The following is a 15,895-nucleotide window of genomic DNA, read 5'->3' on the forward strand; positions in this document are numbered from 1 at the left end:
GGGTGTGGAGGCGAGTAATGAAGCGAACAATGAGTGGTGGGAGGACGAGGTTTGAGTCGAGGAGATAGCTATGGTGGTATTTATCCAAATCATTAGGCACAGTGTAGCTTGCCAGTTTGCTCGCCCTCGACAATCCGCTCCTGATGCTACTCGTAACCGGCATAACGTAGCATGTCTAGCAAAAGACAACGAAGAGACAATAACAGGCCGTGGTTGGTCCAGCCTTCGTAGCATGGGCAACTACACCCGTTTGCAGAAGTCAGAGATTCCATACGTCAGCACTACTGACGTTGTGCCCTTTTGTCGTGAAGCCAAGCACTTAGCGAAGCTATGGCGCCAGGGACCTGCGTGGCTTTGTGACTATCAGCTCCCAACGCTGGGAAATTATCCAGGGTTGTTTGGAATCATTAGATCTGTAATCATACATATTTATCGCAAGCCAGCAAGCGAGATGACTAGAGGGGATCCTTTAGTGAAGACGCGCATAGATACATGAACTTCACCCAGCTCCTAATACAACATGGCCCATGGGAGAGGTCGCCGGCATTCGGACCCGGACTCTTGGCAAATTCGCCGTGATCCTAGGGACAAATCCCCCACCCCCAACACGAAGCCCCCAAGACTAGAGCTGCTCTAGCCTTCCTCTACTCAAGGCTGAACAATGCCGAGGTCTAGGGGAAGGTATTATTTCTGAAACGGCGGGCTTGCCGTCCAGCGGCCCGTGAAACGGGCGTTGAATCTCCAACCCGCTTGCCCGGCGTGGCGCGCGCGGGCTCACACTTGTCTCGAAGTTGACTAGATTTGGAAGGAAAAATCGTGGCTGACCCAATTTACTCACCTCCCGAAAGGGTGACGTAAAAAAAAACAAGCGTTACTTAAGGTCTAGGTCAGGGTTGGGGCCTTAGCATCTCTATTTTGCCAGGGCAGAGACTGGAGGGTGTGTGGCATGCCAGCTGCGTATTCGATAATCATCCAGTTCCCAGAGAGGTCTAGGCGAGGTTAGATGTCCCCGAGAAGAGGAGAGGGAAAGGTGACTCAAAGTGGAATGGTCACCAGTCCGTGACCAAAAGCAACTTGTCACGGGCATGACCAGACGTGTGAGATATGCCAAGTGGGACTTGCAGGTGTTGTAGATAGCCAGAGTCTGGAACGTTGCTCTGATCGACTGCGTCTTGCACATCAATCCTCGCGACCTATAGAAGGCGAGTGCCCATTTTACGAGCTACGTACCTATGTATGTCCGCGGGGCAAGGACCGAATGATGTGGTAGCAACTTGACAAAGTGACCAGAACACCCATATGGAGGATAAGGGGGGCCGCCGGATGAACTCGCATGCATATCTGCTATGCCCGACGATACGATGCTAGCAGCCGTGGTTGGTGTAGACGATAGTCTGGAGGGTGGCGCGAGAGAATGAAGCCGCGAATAATAAAGGTGGTTCCCCAAACCCAAACTACGCCTGACGTGACTGCATGCACCTCTTTGCAGCAAACGCAAAGCAGCGAGTGAATATAGCCACTCGATGCAGGAAGCCTATAGGACACATGAGCTAGATACGTCTGCAATGAAACACTTGGGCTTCTAATATTGAGTGCCTACATGAGCTGAAAATATGCGTCGGTGCAACGGAAAAATGAATGGCTGCACTTCACGTCCCCGAAGCTCACAGATTCCAACCAACCTTGTCACACTGCAGAAGCGACTGCAGAGAGCGGGGTAACGATGGTTATACGGGCAGTGGTGGTGGTTCAGGAAGGCTCGGATTGGCAAGTTGAAGCCGTGCCAGTCAAGATAAGACTCTATGTGGCTTTGGAGAGGGGAATCAACACCGATGATATATCAGGTGGAACTTCGAGGGTCAGTTTGTGATAACGATGGCAGACAACATACTCGTCGCCAGCACGGCTCAACTGACCGAATAACCCCTCCAGCTTTGCCTTGTCCGAAAACTAGGGCTAAAAGTCTCTGTCGAGTCTGGAGACTAAAACATGTCGACTCCAGCTATCCAGTTCTTGCCCAGGACGGCCATCGCCGCATTCGCTCTGAGCACGAGCGAAATATACACGTATGCTCAGGGCTCCAACAAGAAGCTTGTTCAAGTTTCAGGCAGCGTCTCCGATGCCAAGTATAGCTCAGATGACTATTCCAGTGTCAATGTATCTGGAATGACAACTGCAAAGCTCTTCACCCCTCTGGCGGCAGCTTTCTACCATGACAAGTCATCGAATGTTGACAGAGTGAGTAACACACTCTCCCCACTCATTTCGGACCCCAAGATCGACTAACCGGGTAAAGCGTTATGTGTTCTACGTCGACGACAACAACCTTCTCCGCGACGTTTACTTCGAGTCCAACAAGTGGCACATCGGGAGCCTCTCGGGCCAGAACTGCGTCTGCGCCCCTTACTCAAAACTCGCGGCCATCCGACTCGTAAATCCCGGCGGCTACAATTTTGTCACGGTTTACTACCAGACCACGGGCGATAATGGAGACATCAAGGAGGTCAGCTTGAACAACGGAACTTGGGCCAAGGGCCAGCCAGACCTGGATGACCCACCTCTCTACGGCACCTCGCTGTCCGCTGTGACGGCGGAGCCTGGCATCGAGTCGACGTCAAGCTCAACAAGCGACACAGACAAGAGCAGGCTTCCCGTCATGTTTTTCCAGTACAATACCCTCGGCCTCGGGTCTTCCCAGGACGCGATTGGTAATTTGCTCTCGGCCCCGCCCCGTATAGACTGGAAATAGAGAGCTAATTGCTTTTTCACAGCGTACTCCAGATGGACAATCGACGACAACAGCAAATCACTGTCGAGCCACGCGGCCCTCACCGCTGTCGATGACGGGACAAACCTCTGGGCCTTCTACACCTCAGACGACAACCAGGTACAGCGTGTCCGGATCGACAAGGACGCGAATCTAACGCAGCCGACGGCCGTGGCCCTTGACATGACGCCGATGCCGGGCAGTCCGCTGGAAGCTGTGTTGGTTACGGACAGCAACAACGACTACATAGTCCTCTTCTACCTCCTCCACTACGCCGCCAGCGACGATGTGCCCACCCGCACCGACATCTACGCCACTGCCCTGTCCAAAACCTTGACAGCCGACGCCGATACCTGGTCTACCTCGAGCCGGGTGCTGCTTACGGGCTGAGAGTGGGAGTGTGGATTCAAGGAGACAACCCCCAGGTTGAGGTACCGAGGGTTAGTCTTGAAAGTACGACGTTGGGTCACAAGTAGGCTCTGATATTCAACATCTGGTGGCGGTCTCATTCTCTAGCGGATACACCATGAACCAACTGTGTGTAGCATCGTGAAGAATTACCATAGTCTTCTTAGCAAGAGTCTTGTTCTGGACAAACCTGTTTTTCTTGTTTTACTTAACGTGATTAAATGACTAATTATTAATAAAATGCCTGAACTCTTGCGGCTCAGCTTTTGTTACCATTGGGGGGGCACATTCGCGGCACGGCACCCAAGAGAAAGCCCGGGGTATTCCGACCTTTTGGGACCCTCTGCCTGCTCGCATATTTCCGGTCAGTGTCTCCCATCGGGCCAATCAATTTCCGGGAAAAAAAAGAAAGAAAAAAGGTAGTTGGTGGCTGACTCCTTTCTCGGGAACGTGAAACAAGCTTTGATGTTGGCCAACAACTTGGTCACCTTGCCCGACGGTCCGGGCCCCGGCCACAGGCCAATAAGAGCGACGCCTTGTTTCATGCCATCCCTCACGGACACCAAGTTGGGAAGCTGTGCCACCAAACCGGAAACGGGGCCCGGCCATAAAATAGTTCACTATGACAGGATCAAGTCTAATCGAGCTCAGATCTATAATAACCAGGGCCCACATCGCGTCGTCGACCGTGAGTTCCCACAGTTCCCCTAACTAGTACCGGATCAAGTACGATTCGTTTCTCTCTTTTGTTTACATTCCCCTGATAAGCACAAGAGTTTCAAGTTAATATGCGTGTCTTCCTTGTCCAAACGGCCCATGGTCTGAACGCTCCCTCTGGAGGATACAGATCTAACCTTGGCTTCATCCGTCAACTGGGCGCTTACGGTCACGCGGTTGCCCAGACATGCTACGCCTGGGATGACGAAGTGGAGGCAGGAGTGGCAAAGGCGAAGACAAAGGGGGTCAATCCGGAGGTTCAGCGTCTACCTAACGTCGACCTTGGTCAAGATCCCAAAACTGGGATCAAGCGGCGACTCCGTGTCACCAAATTCGTTGATGAAAACCGAATTCTTAACATTGTCATCTCGCGGGCGTTATGGGAGTTGTATCCCCACGCGGAGCAGGTGGCAGACCACAGAGCATATCTGGAGGTGGGCGCCCTTGCAGCTTCCACCGCCAGCAGAATGGGCTTATCTTTCGATGCTAATACATTCTCGGTGCACAGCATAATCTTGCGAGCCCCCGTTTGGCAGCCCTCGTCAACTTGTGGTCGAGCCAGATCGCAGCCTTCAAGCCCTCGCACGTTGTCTTCAACGACGGCCTCACAATGAGAATCACCCAGCATATGCTGCAGCCTGGGAGTCCATACTCGCATATGAAGTTTAAAAGAGTGTGCATCGTCCACTCTGCAGAGCAGCTCCCATTTGGGCCCTTCTGCGGCAGCCTCTCTGGGCACTGTCTGTCCGCACCGGCCGAGAACAAAATGCTGAGAGGACTCGACGGGATATGGACCGTGTCGCGTGGTATTCAGGACTACGCGATGAAGCATGGTAACCTGAAGACGACCTTCTTTGTCCACGCGACTTGGACATATCTCGAGGGCGGTAACATCCCAATGCGCCGGAACAACGTCGATAAAACCGAAGTCGGTCTGGTCAACGCTTGTGCACTCAAAGGGCTTCCTATCTTCATTGAGTTGGCCAAGAGAATGCCGCATATCAAATTTGTCACTTGGAAGAGCTGGGGTACCAAACAATGGCATCTCGACCAGCTTCAGCAGCTGCCAAACGTCAAGTAAGCCTCAAGATCAGTCACACCAATAACCTCCAAACAACTCTAACCGTCTTCAACAGAGTGGAGCCTTCAACAACAGACACAGAGCGGGATATCTGGGACAGGATCAAGGTCCTCTTGGTACCCTCGGTGTGGAACGAGGCATGGGGGGCCGTCATCACCGAAGCGCAACTCCGCGGGATCCCCGTGATGGCGTCTGACGCAGGCGGCATTCCCGAGGCTAAGATTGACCTCCCTTACCTCGTCCCTGTGAAGATGGTGACGGGCGAGGTGGACGCCAAGACCGGTGACTATGTTGTCCCTCCCCAGGATATTGCGCCCTGGGAGCACGCACTCGCCAGGCTGATGGCCAGGGACACGACCGAGTACGAAGAGCTATCTGACTACACGGCGCGGAAAACGGTGCAGTGGATTCGGGGCCTTGATCAACGAGCTCAGGAGAAGTGGCTCCTCAAGATGTGAGGACTCAGAAAAGGGGTAAAGGAAAACGGCAGGGATCTCTAGGGGCAGGACATATACGTTATCGTTAGAAGGATATTACACCGGGCTGGGAAGAATGTTAAACAATAACTGTGATCGGTGGGATCAGTTTCGAGATGATGTCAAATGGGGGCATTTTTGGGCGAGAAAGCTGGCATAGTTAAAACACGATGTAACTAGGTAAACCAGTAACTCAATAACTAGATATTGAGTCTGTAGCCAAACTTGAACACTGCCGGCTATGTCTTTTGCATCTATGACCATGTCGAAGCTTCTAGAATGTTAATTTGACAGGAATGGACTCGGCAGTCGGAACTCCAGCCGTGATCTTCCCAAGCCAAAAGCTTAACATCACGGATTGCCCCTCCGTAAAGCGCAGAGCCTCCATCGTACTGGACACGTGTTTTCAAGGTAGTAATAAATAGCATATTAAGCAAGCATCGGATTGGGAAAGTGAGAGGATGGTTGGTATTCGGCAATTAGCCTGTAGGGGGCCATGCACCCAAGATCTGGGGCTCGGGAGTTGCCCGTCCTGAATAGCCGGATGGCAAACTCCAAACCAAAACATGCCGAAGATAGTTTAAATACGGCCATGTGGCCATCACTGCTCTTCGATTAATCTATGCTCGAGACTAACCCGCTAGTTATTACGCCTGTGCGAGGCATCATCACCAATCTTGCAGTTATCTATCCACTTACATCTTGAACACCGGCCCCAACACCCAACCCCAACTCACACAATAAAGAAAGGGAACAAAACACACAAGAAAACCGCCCCACCACCACCCAAAAACAAAAACCCAAAATGCGCCCCTCCCTCCTCCTCGCCCTCCCCCTCGCCCCCCTCACCCGAGCCGCCATCAACTGGGACGTCTACGAGTACGGCGTGGTGCCCAGCTTCCAGTGGTCGCGGCCCTTCCCCGAGGACGGCACCGACCCGGGCGGCTTCCAGGTGCTGTGCCGGCACGCGGCGTCGTTCGCCGCGCGCATGTACAGGCTGCGGGACCTGGCCGAGGCGCCCCCCGCCGGGCTGGCGCCGTGGCGCGGCGGGATCGAGGCCTTTTTGAGGGCAAGGGAGTATGTGGGTAGTTGGGATGGGGTGGATCATAAGGGGGAGGATAGGGAGTTGGTGGTAATGGAGTGGGCGGAGGTGCCGGAGAGGGTGAGGGCGTGGATTGAGGAGCAGAGGGCGGATGAGAGTGAGGCGAATGAGAGGAGGTGGTTGTTTGGTGTTTTTGAGAAGCCGGAGGAGAAGGTGGCGGGGGAGAGGGGGGAGGGTGGAGGGGAGGGGCAACAGGAGGCGGGGAAGGCGTCGGAGGTGGCGAGCGGAGGTAAGATCGTTGTGTTTCCGGCGGGGGCTCTCTACGAGATTCTGCCGTTGTGGGTGGCCAAGGGGAGCGGTTGCGAACGTAAGGATTACCTTGTGTGGCTGTCCGGAACGAGGATGCTAACAGGGTACTGTGTGCAGGCGACCTCAACAACCTGACCAAGTACAAGCCCCGGGCTGGAGAGGATCACACGGTGCTCGCGTGGCCTGTCGATCATACCAAGCCCCAACGCGACCTCGGCAAACGGGACATCACGTTCAAGATCGAGGCTCTGTCGGTCGTGGAGACAGAGGAGGGAAAGAAGTCGCGGCTAATGTGGGAGAAGATGCATAGGACCATCAAGAGGAACGAGCGGCGGCAGCAACGGGAGGAGCGCCAAAAGGCCAAAGAGGAGATCAAGAACGGGTGGGTGAGGGATGAGCTATAGAGAGGGAAATCCTCGTTGCGTGTTGATCATTAGGCGTTCTATATTCAAAGCTGTTTTCCTCTATCCTGTTTCTATCCTGCGTACCCAAAACGTACCGATCACTCCCGGTCATACAGGGACAGTTTCGTTCCTCGTGGCTGAGGGAGGTTTGGGTTCGCCAGTCCCTTCCATGTGTGCCGCCCGCTCTTCTACCGTCAGCTCGCTCTCGGCCTTACCGATTTTGATGGTGGTGAAGATGAGAAGGACGACGGCGGAACATGCGGTGGCAAACCAAAATGCCACCTTGTGACCCTCGGTGCCACCCCTGTTTTCGTCCTCGGACACGGCCAGGTCAGCGAGGCCGAGGAAGAAGCTGATACCAACGAATAATAAAGTGTTGATCAGGGCTCCGGCAATGCCCTGCCTCTCACGGGCCACGTTGGTCGTGATGAAGACGTTGGTGACAAGGAATGTGATATCGATACCGATGGTGGATCCAATCATGGCAGGGAAGATGAAGGCCCAGTAGTTTGCGTCGATGGGCGCAAAAGCGAAGAGGAGACAAGTGACGATATAGCCACATGCCGAGATGATGAGCAGGATCCGGCCTGGGAGCAGATGTAGGGTGAAACCGCCGACCGTGGCAAGGATAATACCGCCTGCAGCCATAGGGGCAAACCAGACGGCGGTCTGGAGGGCCGAAGCACCCATGAAGTCACCGATACTAAGAAATGGGTCAGCTTCCATGGAATGGGAACCAAGGGAGGGTGACCGTCTTACTGGAAACTGGCGTAGAACAGAAATATGCCAAACACGCCGTAGGCAAAGAATAGGGCAACGGACATGCGACCCATGTACTTAGGCTTAAACAAGTCAAACGGCAATAAGGGCTGCTCGGCGACCCAGCCCTCGACGTAGACGGCGGTGGCCAGCAGCAACAAGCCCAAAACAAACGTGACTAGGATGTAAGGGGTCTTCCAGCCGTCAGGTGCGTGAGCGCCATCGGTGATGGCGAAGGTGGTTAGAATCAATCCGGGTACGGTGGTTGCCACTCCCCAATAGTCCATCTTGATATGGGCGTTCTCGGCGCGTGTCTGGGCCCGGTCACGCGGGATATGTGATGAAGGAGCACACGGACACAAGAAAGGTGACGATGGAGCCTAGCCAGAAGTACCATCTCCATGACAGATACTCGCTCGTGGCACCACCGGTGATAATACCCAAGAAGAAGCCGATAGGCGCAAATGCACCCCACAAGCTGAAGACCAGGTTCTTCCGCGGACCGGGGCGGTAGGTCTTGCCGAGCAGCATGATACTAGTGGGCAAGAAGGCGGCGGGTCCCCAGACCACCCAAAGCTGCGGGTTACGATGAGCATCTGGTAATTGACGCTAAATCCCGAAATGAAAGTCCAGATGAAAAACCAGACGATGCCGGCGTTAAAGAGGGATGTAGGCGCCGTGAATGTCGGCGAGGCGGCCAAATGGGGAGAAGGAAAGGAGCCGGTGACCAGGGAAAAGACACTGGCGGGCCAGGTCTGGGAACCTTTGGGAATGTCGAGGGCCTTGGAGACATTGGGAAGGATAATGTTGAAGCCCGAGATGAAGAATTCCTGAGCAGGTTGGTCAGCGGCGCGAAAGGGAATGAAAGTGGCAAGGGAAACCCACGGCCATAAACATGGAAACTAGCAGGGAGCTGCAAAAGAGAATCTCGTAGACTGCATTCTTGAAGACGGCGGGCCGCTGGCGGCCGAGCTGATCGAGGTCGATGGCATCAGCCTCCGGGTTCGGACTCGGAATCTCGGTGTCTGTTCGGTCATTGTCATCGGATCCGGAGAGAGGGCCAGTAGTAATGCTTTCCACGTCCTTGGGGGTCATGACGCAGGCGCTGCAAGGCGGCGTTGAAGAGAGCGTGTTAGTTATTGTGACGAATGATCAATGATTAACCCATACTCTCGTAGTTGTGGTTGTGGTTGGTATTGATGTTGATGTTGATGGGAAGCTTCGGTTTTAAGCCAAGGCGAAACTGAACTGCTGCACCAGGATGGGATTAGTCACGAATTTCATTTTTGAATGAAGCAGTCCAGACCCTGCAGCCGTTGAGGATTTGGTGCCATTCTTGGTTAGCGCTGCAGAGCATGGCAAACTCAGGGATCCGCATTGGTCCCATCCGATCTTGGGGTGGCCAAAATAGGAACCATTCTGAATCAATCGGAGAAATATCGAATCTGTATCGATAACGTCAACCTGGAAACGGGGCTGATCCCGCAGGTCGATACGCTGATATTCTTGCCTCATACCCGCGGATTACAAATTACATTTGGCACGGCCTCCGCTTCTTGGACCGAAAGATAAGGTACCTAGGCTCGCTAGGTAAGTTGGTTGATGTTCGCCAGCTGAGATCTGGGGCGAATGCAGGTGTGCGATTCAAGTGCCACTTTGAGCCTAGCGCTTCAAGTCCGGAGTGCCAAAACCGGCGCCGGTGCTTGCCGAAAATAGTGGGGAAGTGGATGCCATTGCCTTCGATTTCGGAGCCGTCAGTTTCCAACACCAAATTACCAACACCACTGTCACGACTGCAATCCGTACCTACCTTACCTTACAGACACCCACCAAACGCCAGGGAATGAAGACGCCGTTAAAGCACCCAACACCTCGATGCAAGGGCTTGAGCCGCTTGACCGTGCACCGGTAGCCGCAAAGCCCCGGGCTTGTCACAACTGCCGTCGCCGCCGTCTCCGCTGTGACCGCTCCTTCCCGTCTTGTCGCAAGTGCGCCATCTCTGGTGAAGACTGTCTTGGCTATGGCACCCTCTTGCGGTGGGCCAATGCACCCGCTGTCCGCGGAAAGCTAGTGGGACAGTTGGCCGTGGCCAAGGCCGGGAAGCCAGGACCGAAGCCGGTTTCAGTTCCACCTCGGGCTGCAATCCAAAAGTCAACACTCTTCCTCCATCCATCGCTTCGTGATCCTCTGCTGGATGGGTTAAACCGCCGAAACAGGCATTATGTTCACCACTGTAAGCAAACCAGACCAATACGCTACTCATTCTATTATGTCCCGTTAGGTAACCCTTGCTCACATCCACAGTCGCCACCGCCGTGTGTCGAGACCTGGTGTCCTTCGATCAGCATGACTGCAACCCTTTCCGCGCTGTCGTCCCTTTGCTGTACGAATTTGACTTTCTCAAAGCCGTCATCGTAGCTACTGGAGCCATGCATCTTGCCGCCCTTCATGGTTACCAAAACCAGCCCGAACGACCTGAGCTGGTCGACGCCCTGGTAGCCAAAGGCAAAGCCATCAGTCTTCTTCGGTCTGCCGTCGACAAAATGACGCCCGAGAACCAAGCCATGGTCTTAGCCGCCACCGTCTTTCTTATCAATCTAGATCTGATCGACTCCGGCAAGGGGGGCTGGCAAGTCCACATGGAAGCTGCCAGTGCTCTCATGTCGTCACTCCGCCATCCGGCCCACGGGCATCTGGACCAGGGACTCATGGCCTGCATTGATGCCATCGCTGCCGATTGTCTCACATATCGCGTCTTCGGGTCAGCCATTAGCGGGGTAGCCCTAACAGCTGGGACCGAGCACGACCCATCCGAGTTCTTGTCCATCCTCAGGCGTGCCGAGGCATTCAGCTATCACTGCTGCCCCCCAGAAATCCTCCACATCCTTCTCTCGGCAAGCAACCTATGCAACCGAAGCGACCACAGCCGAGTCGAGGAAGACGCCCTCTCCCTGATTCACCAGGCCCGGTCTCTAGACCTCGCCGAGTGGGTGCAAAACATCCATGGCCTCTCGACTGACGATGACCTCGACATCCGCCTTAGCATCGCGCTCGCCCACCGCGCCACTGCGTGTTTGTACATCCTTCTCGCTGTTCCAGAAGCCATTCCCTTCCCCTCGTCGGTCGTTATGCTCATCGAGGAAGTCCTGGGCTATCTAGCGGCCGTGCCCATCGATCACATCCACTTAAAGGGGACGGTTTGGCCGACATTTGTCGTCGGTGCCCAGACCGACGATCCGATGCAGCGTGCCTGGTGCATCGCGCGGATGGAGGCTGTGTGGACAACGAGCCCGTGGATATGTCCGTGGGGCTATATCCGGACCGCCATGCAGATGTTGCACAGTCTTTGGGATGCCAGGGACCGGGAGCCCGCCAGAGAGGGGAGGCGGAACTGGTTACTCGAGTTGAAGAGCATGCGGGAGAAGTGCTTAATCGTATGAGTGAATTCTCCCAATCCAAACGTTTCTGCCACGTTCAAAAGCCACCCAATGATTCCTTTGTGTTGTTTAACTTCGATTGGTGTCCTTGACATGGACAGCCAACAACCTCGTCCCCCGAGTTGTCATCCCGCGGCTTCCCCGCATGTCACCACACCCTGACTCCAACTCTCTATTCCTGGCCCGGCCCCAACCGCCATGAGCTCTCTCCACTGCTGAAACAGAGCATCGCCGCCGCCATCGTTCGGCCAAACTTGGTGTGTCACGGCCTACCCCAATCCCGCCACCAATATCGCAGAGTATCTGTCAAAGTTGTCCAACACCGGGAAATTGCTCCGGGCCGCAGTTCCAGGCACCATTGCCATTGCGCAAGTCCGCCCGACGATGGCGAGCCTAGCGGCTGTTATCGTGCTCCGTCATCTGACAGCCAGAAGCAGGTGTCTTGGCCATTGCCCCACCCGTTCGCGTGCAGCCATAACTGCTCCTCTCAACCGCTATTGCACTCACTTCTTTGTGCGGCGCGGGAATGGCGTACACGCTCAAGAGATGAAGCTCGCCAGGCTGTGAGCCCGTGCCATGTTCCAATTCCCATTCCAATCTCCATATCTGATGACCCAGCAATCCATCCCCCGGCGTTGCCCGCATGACAGCCGAGCACCACACGAACCCCCCCTGAGCAGCAACCCCGCGGCTTGACCCCGCCAATGCGCATACATCCCACGCCCCCCTCTCGTTCCAGCCCTGGCCATTAGCCTCACGCCTCGGGTCGCGCGACCCTCCCACCCCCACTATGCCCAGGCACCCCTCTACCGGAAACACGGCTCGCAAGCAGCACGCCGACGTTGGCGCCTGCGTTGTCATCGTGCGTTTTGGGTTGGCATCGACCAGGCTGTGTCGCGGACTTGCCTGTTTTGGTGAGGTTTGGGTAACTAAGTTGTGCGCAGTGGAGGAAGGGTCAAGAGCTATGCTCAGGGGGTGTTGGATGTACAGTTCCTACAAAGTACCTAGGCACAGCAGCCCTGGAGAGACAGAGAGGCATATAACAAGTTCATGCATTATAAACTCTACGCACAAAGACAGGAAAGCATTGCTATCGGCGCCCTTGCGTGATAACGGTCGATCCAGTTCAAACCAACCAACACCGTCGCCAGCTCAGCAAAACAACAGACACCCTGCCGAGCAAAAGTGAAAAGGCGCCCCGCAGCAAAAGCGATGCGACCATCCTCTTCCCCGAACGTTGCCCACAGCCAGAATCGAACTGACGACCTTGTCATGATCCAGAAATACTAGTGACACGCTCTACCACTGAGCCATGCGGGCATCTGATGAATGATGGGACGAGGTACGCTGCCCACAGCCAGAATCGAACTGACGACCTTGTCATGACCTAGGTTTACTAGTGACACGCTCTACCACTGAGCCATGCGGGCTTTGATGGAGCGCGAGAGAGGTATTGGTGGTGATGTGGTGGGGACACGGTGGTTAGGGCTGGTCCTAAGCGGGTCTGGCGGGCGGGCTGCGGCTCCGAGGCTAATTTTGGGATGTGGACCCCGGGCGGGTGCTGGCGCGGGGAAGACGGGGACCGAACAGTTGGGACAGTTTGGGGCAAGGGTGTTGAGCGAGGAGAGGGAGGGAGCGCATCACCGCTGCAATGGCGCAGGCCGCCGGCCCGGGGGGACCTCCTCGTCGTCTCGCCTCCGACGGTGTCGATGCCGTTCTCCAGGCTGAACGCGGGTCCGATACCCCCTGTGGCTCCGATGCCCCTCGTCACTCTCCTCTTCCCTGGTCAGATCTACCCTCCTGCTTCTCGACCTTGCTTCCTCTGTCCGCGGTGTTCCTCTGCTTCTTGTCGCGCGCTTCTCCGTTCGACGGTCCACTTCATCCACCCCACCCCTTTCCCTAAAGCCCTCCCTCCTCGTGCTCTGCTGCCGACTCCGCATACCCTGTTCCAACCCCGGATGTAGATTCTTCATATTGTGAATGCTCGCCTGCATGTTTGCGAGCGACCCCGTCAAGCGGTCCGCATCCGCCACCAGCACGTTCCGGACCATGCAGTCGCGGTGCGACGGCGGCGGTGCAGAGTGGGCCAACCGCCTGATCGAGTCGGACACGCCCTGCAGCTCCTGGGTGACGCTGTCGAGGGCGGCGGACAACTCCGGGTCGACCGCGCCGGCGCCGACTTTCTTGTCCCCGGCCCCTCCCGGATCGCCGGGAACGGACCGGGTGCCGGCTGCGGCAGCAGCCGCAGCCGCCTTTTTCTTGGCTTCCTTCCTGCGCCGGATGAGGGCGCGGATGCCAAAGGCAAAGACGCCGACCGCGAGCTGGCTGACGAGCGCATGCATATCGCCGCTGTCGCTGCGGGGCAAATCGCGGCTGCTGCCGCGTTTGCTGGCGGAGGAGGGCTCCCGGGGCTTGCTGCGGCTGGATTTGCGCCGGGAACTTTGGGATCGAGATTTGGAAGGTGCCTTTTGCTCGCTAAGCTTCTTTAGGGAGTAGGAAAGGATTGCGCGGCCGAACTGGTGGAGAATCTCAGGAGGCACTTTCGAGTCTTTCTTCCCCCCTGACGACCCGGCCCGCGATGAGCGGCGGGAGGATGGCATTTCGAATGTTGGGTGCGTGCTGAGTATTATTCCGCCAACAAGACCCTTGACTTGGATGATGAGGAGATCCAAGGAAATAGATGCGAGGAGCAGAGAAAAACAATCTCGGGATGAATGACTTCAAGGGTGCCAGTGAAGCGGACTGAACTGCGTCCCAGACTTTATTCTGCCCTCCATATCGCATTCGTTCTTCCACGCGATGCGCACAACTCGTGGGTATGAGGTGTGACGGTTGTCCGATCAGTCAAGTTCATCGCGTGACCAGGTGACCGAGACAACACCGCCACTACAACCACCCCGCAGATGGATCCATGTGCCCTATGTCCAACATTTTGTCAAGCTTGTCAACCACCCGCTCAAATCGCAATAGAATCGCAATAGGCTACAGCACGTGTCGACTAAGTTTCCCTTTCGTGTCGTCGTTGGTTAACTTGTCCTGAGTCCCTGCAGGCGTCAGCTTCAGGCAGTTCCCAACAACCCAGGGCAGAACAAAAGCAGACTTACAGGATGGACAGCTCAATCATACCCTTTATCTTGGCATGCATGGTAATCTCAAGTTCCAGGTCCATGTCCAACCTGACTGCAAGATCACCGCGGCGGTCCGGGTGATTCTGTGGTGTTATCGCCTCGTCTGACCGTCGGGTAACCTGTGCTTCTCGAGACGGCCTTTGCGCAAGCTGCCGGTGGCGGCTGAGGCTCCGGGTTCTCGGAAGGCCTACATCTTGCTCCTCTAATACTTGATCGTCTTCCGTCTGAGTCCCGCTTTCCACGACCGAGTCGCTTGCTCGGCGTTGTCCCATCTCCAATCGTTTAGAAGAACGTTCAGGCATTGTATTCTTGGATAGGTAAGGATATGGGTGATCTCGCGCAATCCGTCAACAGGTCTTCGTTTTATCGAAAGATCGCTGGTTATCGAGTGGAAATTCTGAATTTTGCTGGGCGAAAGACAGAAGCGAGGGTTGACATCGATGGTCCATGACGCGATCGGCCGATGATGGCGACAATAGAGTCGACTATTCAGCCACTCGACAGGACGAAGGATGGAGCATTGTCCTTGTGGCATGACATCACCCTGATCTGAGGGCCGATCCGGATCTAGGTCCAAATGTCGAGCTAACGTGTTAACCCAGCCGTTCCCGCTCAACCCGCAACTAATGTTTTTCCCGTCACTAGCCAGCAGGGACGATGCAACGATTTGCGCGGATTGAGAAACGAAAACCCGACACCAAGACAAGTGCTCTCTATTGTCAATATGCCAGGCCCCGACCCGACCCGACAACTCGGTATTCCAACCGCCGACTAACGGGTGTAGCTTGTGTGTGTCTGGCCAGAGCTCTTCTCTCTCCTTTGTCGCAATTGTCATTTTCCTCTTGCCCCGAATCGCCCCCATCTCCACCCAGGCCTAAGCACTTTCCGCGGCGGCCGCGGCGGCTTTCTCCTTGGCAAGCCTCCCCATCTTCTCGACCGCCTGTGTCAAGGTCGGCAGGTTCGCGCCTTGTATCGTAACATTGCCGTTGACGGCGACCTGCTTCCCTTCTTTGAAGAACATGAAGGTGGGCATGGCGGCGACTTGGTACTTCATGGCAACGGACGCGACCCTGTCGACATCCACCTTGGCGAAGGCGAGGTAACCGGGGATGGAAAATGTCGAGGCCATCCTGAGGAAGTGCGGCGCAATCGCCTTGCAAGGTCCGCACCAATCGGCGTAGAAATCGACGATGACGTATCTCGTAGTCGCCAAGAGCGAGTCGAATTCGCTGTGCGACGCAACATGGATGGGTTCGGCCATGATGGGCGGCGATGTTGGGATGGGACTGTGTCAGAACAGATGCGAAGCGATGCAGGGTGCACTGCAATGGAGGAGGGGCAACTTCAGCAAGGGCTTCGGGGCATTT

General features: G+C 55.5%; 7 protein-coding genes and 2 non-coding genes across 9 annotated transcripts; 4 read left to right on the forward strand and 5 right to left on the reverse strand.

Annotated features, from left to right (window-relative positions):
- Window positions 1-1,989: 1,989 nt before the first annotated feature.
- Window positions 1,990-3,157, forward strand: CHGG_05296 (uncharacterized protein; the record flags this gene model as incomplete). The annotated part of the gene is made up of 3 exons (XM_001221390.1): window positions 1,990-2,238; window positions 2,297-2,708; window positions 2,772-3,157. The coding sequence occupies 3 exons, from the start codon at window positions 1,990-1,992 to the stop codon at window positions 3,155-3,157; spliced, it is 1,047 nt and encodes a 348-aa protein (XP_001221391.1).
- An 806-nt stretch (window positions 3,158-3,963) lies between these two features.
- On the forward strand, window positions 3,964-5,431 carry CHGG_05297 (uncharacterized protein; the record flags this gene model as incomplete). Its single annotated transcript, XM_001221391.1, has 3 exons — window positions 3,964-4,326; window positions 4,401-4,969; window positions 5,029-5,431. 3 exons carry the CDS (start codon window positions 3,964-3,966, stop codon window positions 5,429-5,431), a joined length of 1,335 nt encoding a protein of 444 aa, XP_001221392.1.
- An 823-nt stretch (window positions 5,432-6,254) lies between these two features.
- CHGG_05298 (uncharacterized protein) lies at window positions 6,255-7,204 on the forward strand (the record flags this gene model as incomplete). Its single annotated transcript, XM_001221392.1, has 2 exons — window positions 6,255-6,780; window positions 6,918-7,204. The coding sequence occupies 2 exons, from the start codon at window positions 6,255-6,257 to the stop codon at window positions 7,202-7,204; spliced, it is 813 nt and encodes a 270-aa protein (XP_001221393.1).
- A 108-nt stretch (window positions 7,205-7,312) lies between these two features.
- Window positions 7,313-8,250, reverse strand: CHGG_05299 (uncharacterized protein; the record flags this gene model as incomplete). Its single annotated transcript, XM_001221393.1, has 2 exons — window positions 7,313-7,907; window positions 7,964-8,250. The coding sequence occupies 2 exons, from the start codon at window positions 8,248-8,250 to the stop codon at window positions 7,313-7,315; spliced, it is 882 nt and encodes a 293-aa protein (XP_001221394.1).
- A 414-nt stretch (window positions 8,251-8,664) lies between these two features.
- Window positions 8,665-11,403, forward strand: CHGG_05300 (uncharacterized protein; the record flags this gene model as incomplete). The annotated part of the gene is made up of 4 exons (XM_001221394.1): window positions 8,665-8,830; window positions 8,898-9,029; window positions 9,786-10,196; window positions 10,268-11,403. The coding sequence occupies 4 exons, from the start codon at window positions 8,665-8,667 to the stop codon at window positions 11,401-11,403; spliced, it is 1,845 nt and encodes a 614-aa protein (XP_001221395.1).
- Window positions 11,404-12,638: 1,235 nt separating this feature from the next.
- Window positions 12,639-12,720, reverse strand: CHGG_11379. Its single transcript has one exon. It is a non-coding gene; the product is annotated as a tRNA-Thr (tRNA).
- A 28-nt stretch (window positions 12,721-12,748) lies between these two features.
- CHGG_11378 lies at window positions 12,749-12,830 on the reverse strand. The gene has a single exon. It is a non-coding gene; the product is annotated as a tRNA-Thr (tRNA).
- Window positions 12,831-13,040: 210 nt separating this feature from the next.
- On the reverse strand, window positions 13,041-14,000 carry CHGG_05301 (uncharacterized protein; the record flags this gene model as incomplete). Its single annotated transcript, XM_001221395.1, has 1 exon — window positions 13,041-14,000. One exon carries the CDS (start codon window positions 13,998-14,000, stop codon window positions 13,041-13,043), a length of 960 nt encoding a protein of 319 aa, XP_001221396.1.
- A 1,402-nt stretch (window positions 14,001-15,402) lies between these two features.
- Window positions 15,403-15,789, reverse strand: CHGG_05302 (uncharacterized protein; the record flags this gene model as incomplete). The annotated part of the gene is made up of 1 exon (XM_001221396.1): window positions 15,403-15,789. The coding sequence occupies one exon, from the start codon at window positions 15,787-15,789 to the stop codon at window positions 15,403-15,405; it is 387 nt and encodes a 128-aa protein (XP_001221397.1).
- Between the last annotated feature and the right edge of the window lie 106 nt (window positions 15,790-15,895).

The sequence above is a fragment of the Chaetomium globosum genome, genomic scaffold (genome assembly GCF_000143365.1).
Source record: "Chaetomium globosum CBS 148.51 scaffold_3 genomic scaffold, whole genome shotgun sequence".
Classification (NCBI taxonomy): domain Eukaryota; kingdom Fungi; phylum Ascomycota; class Sordariomycetes; order Sordariales; family Chaetomiaceae; genus Chaetomium; species Chaetomium globosum.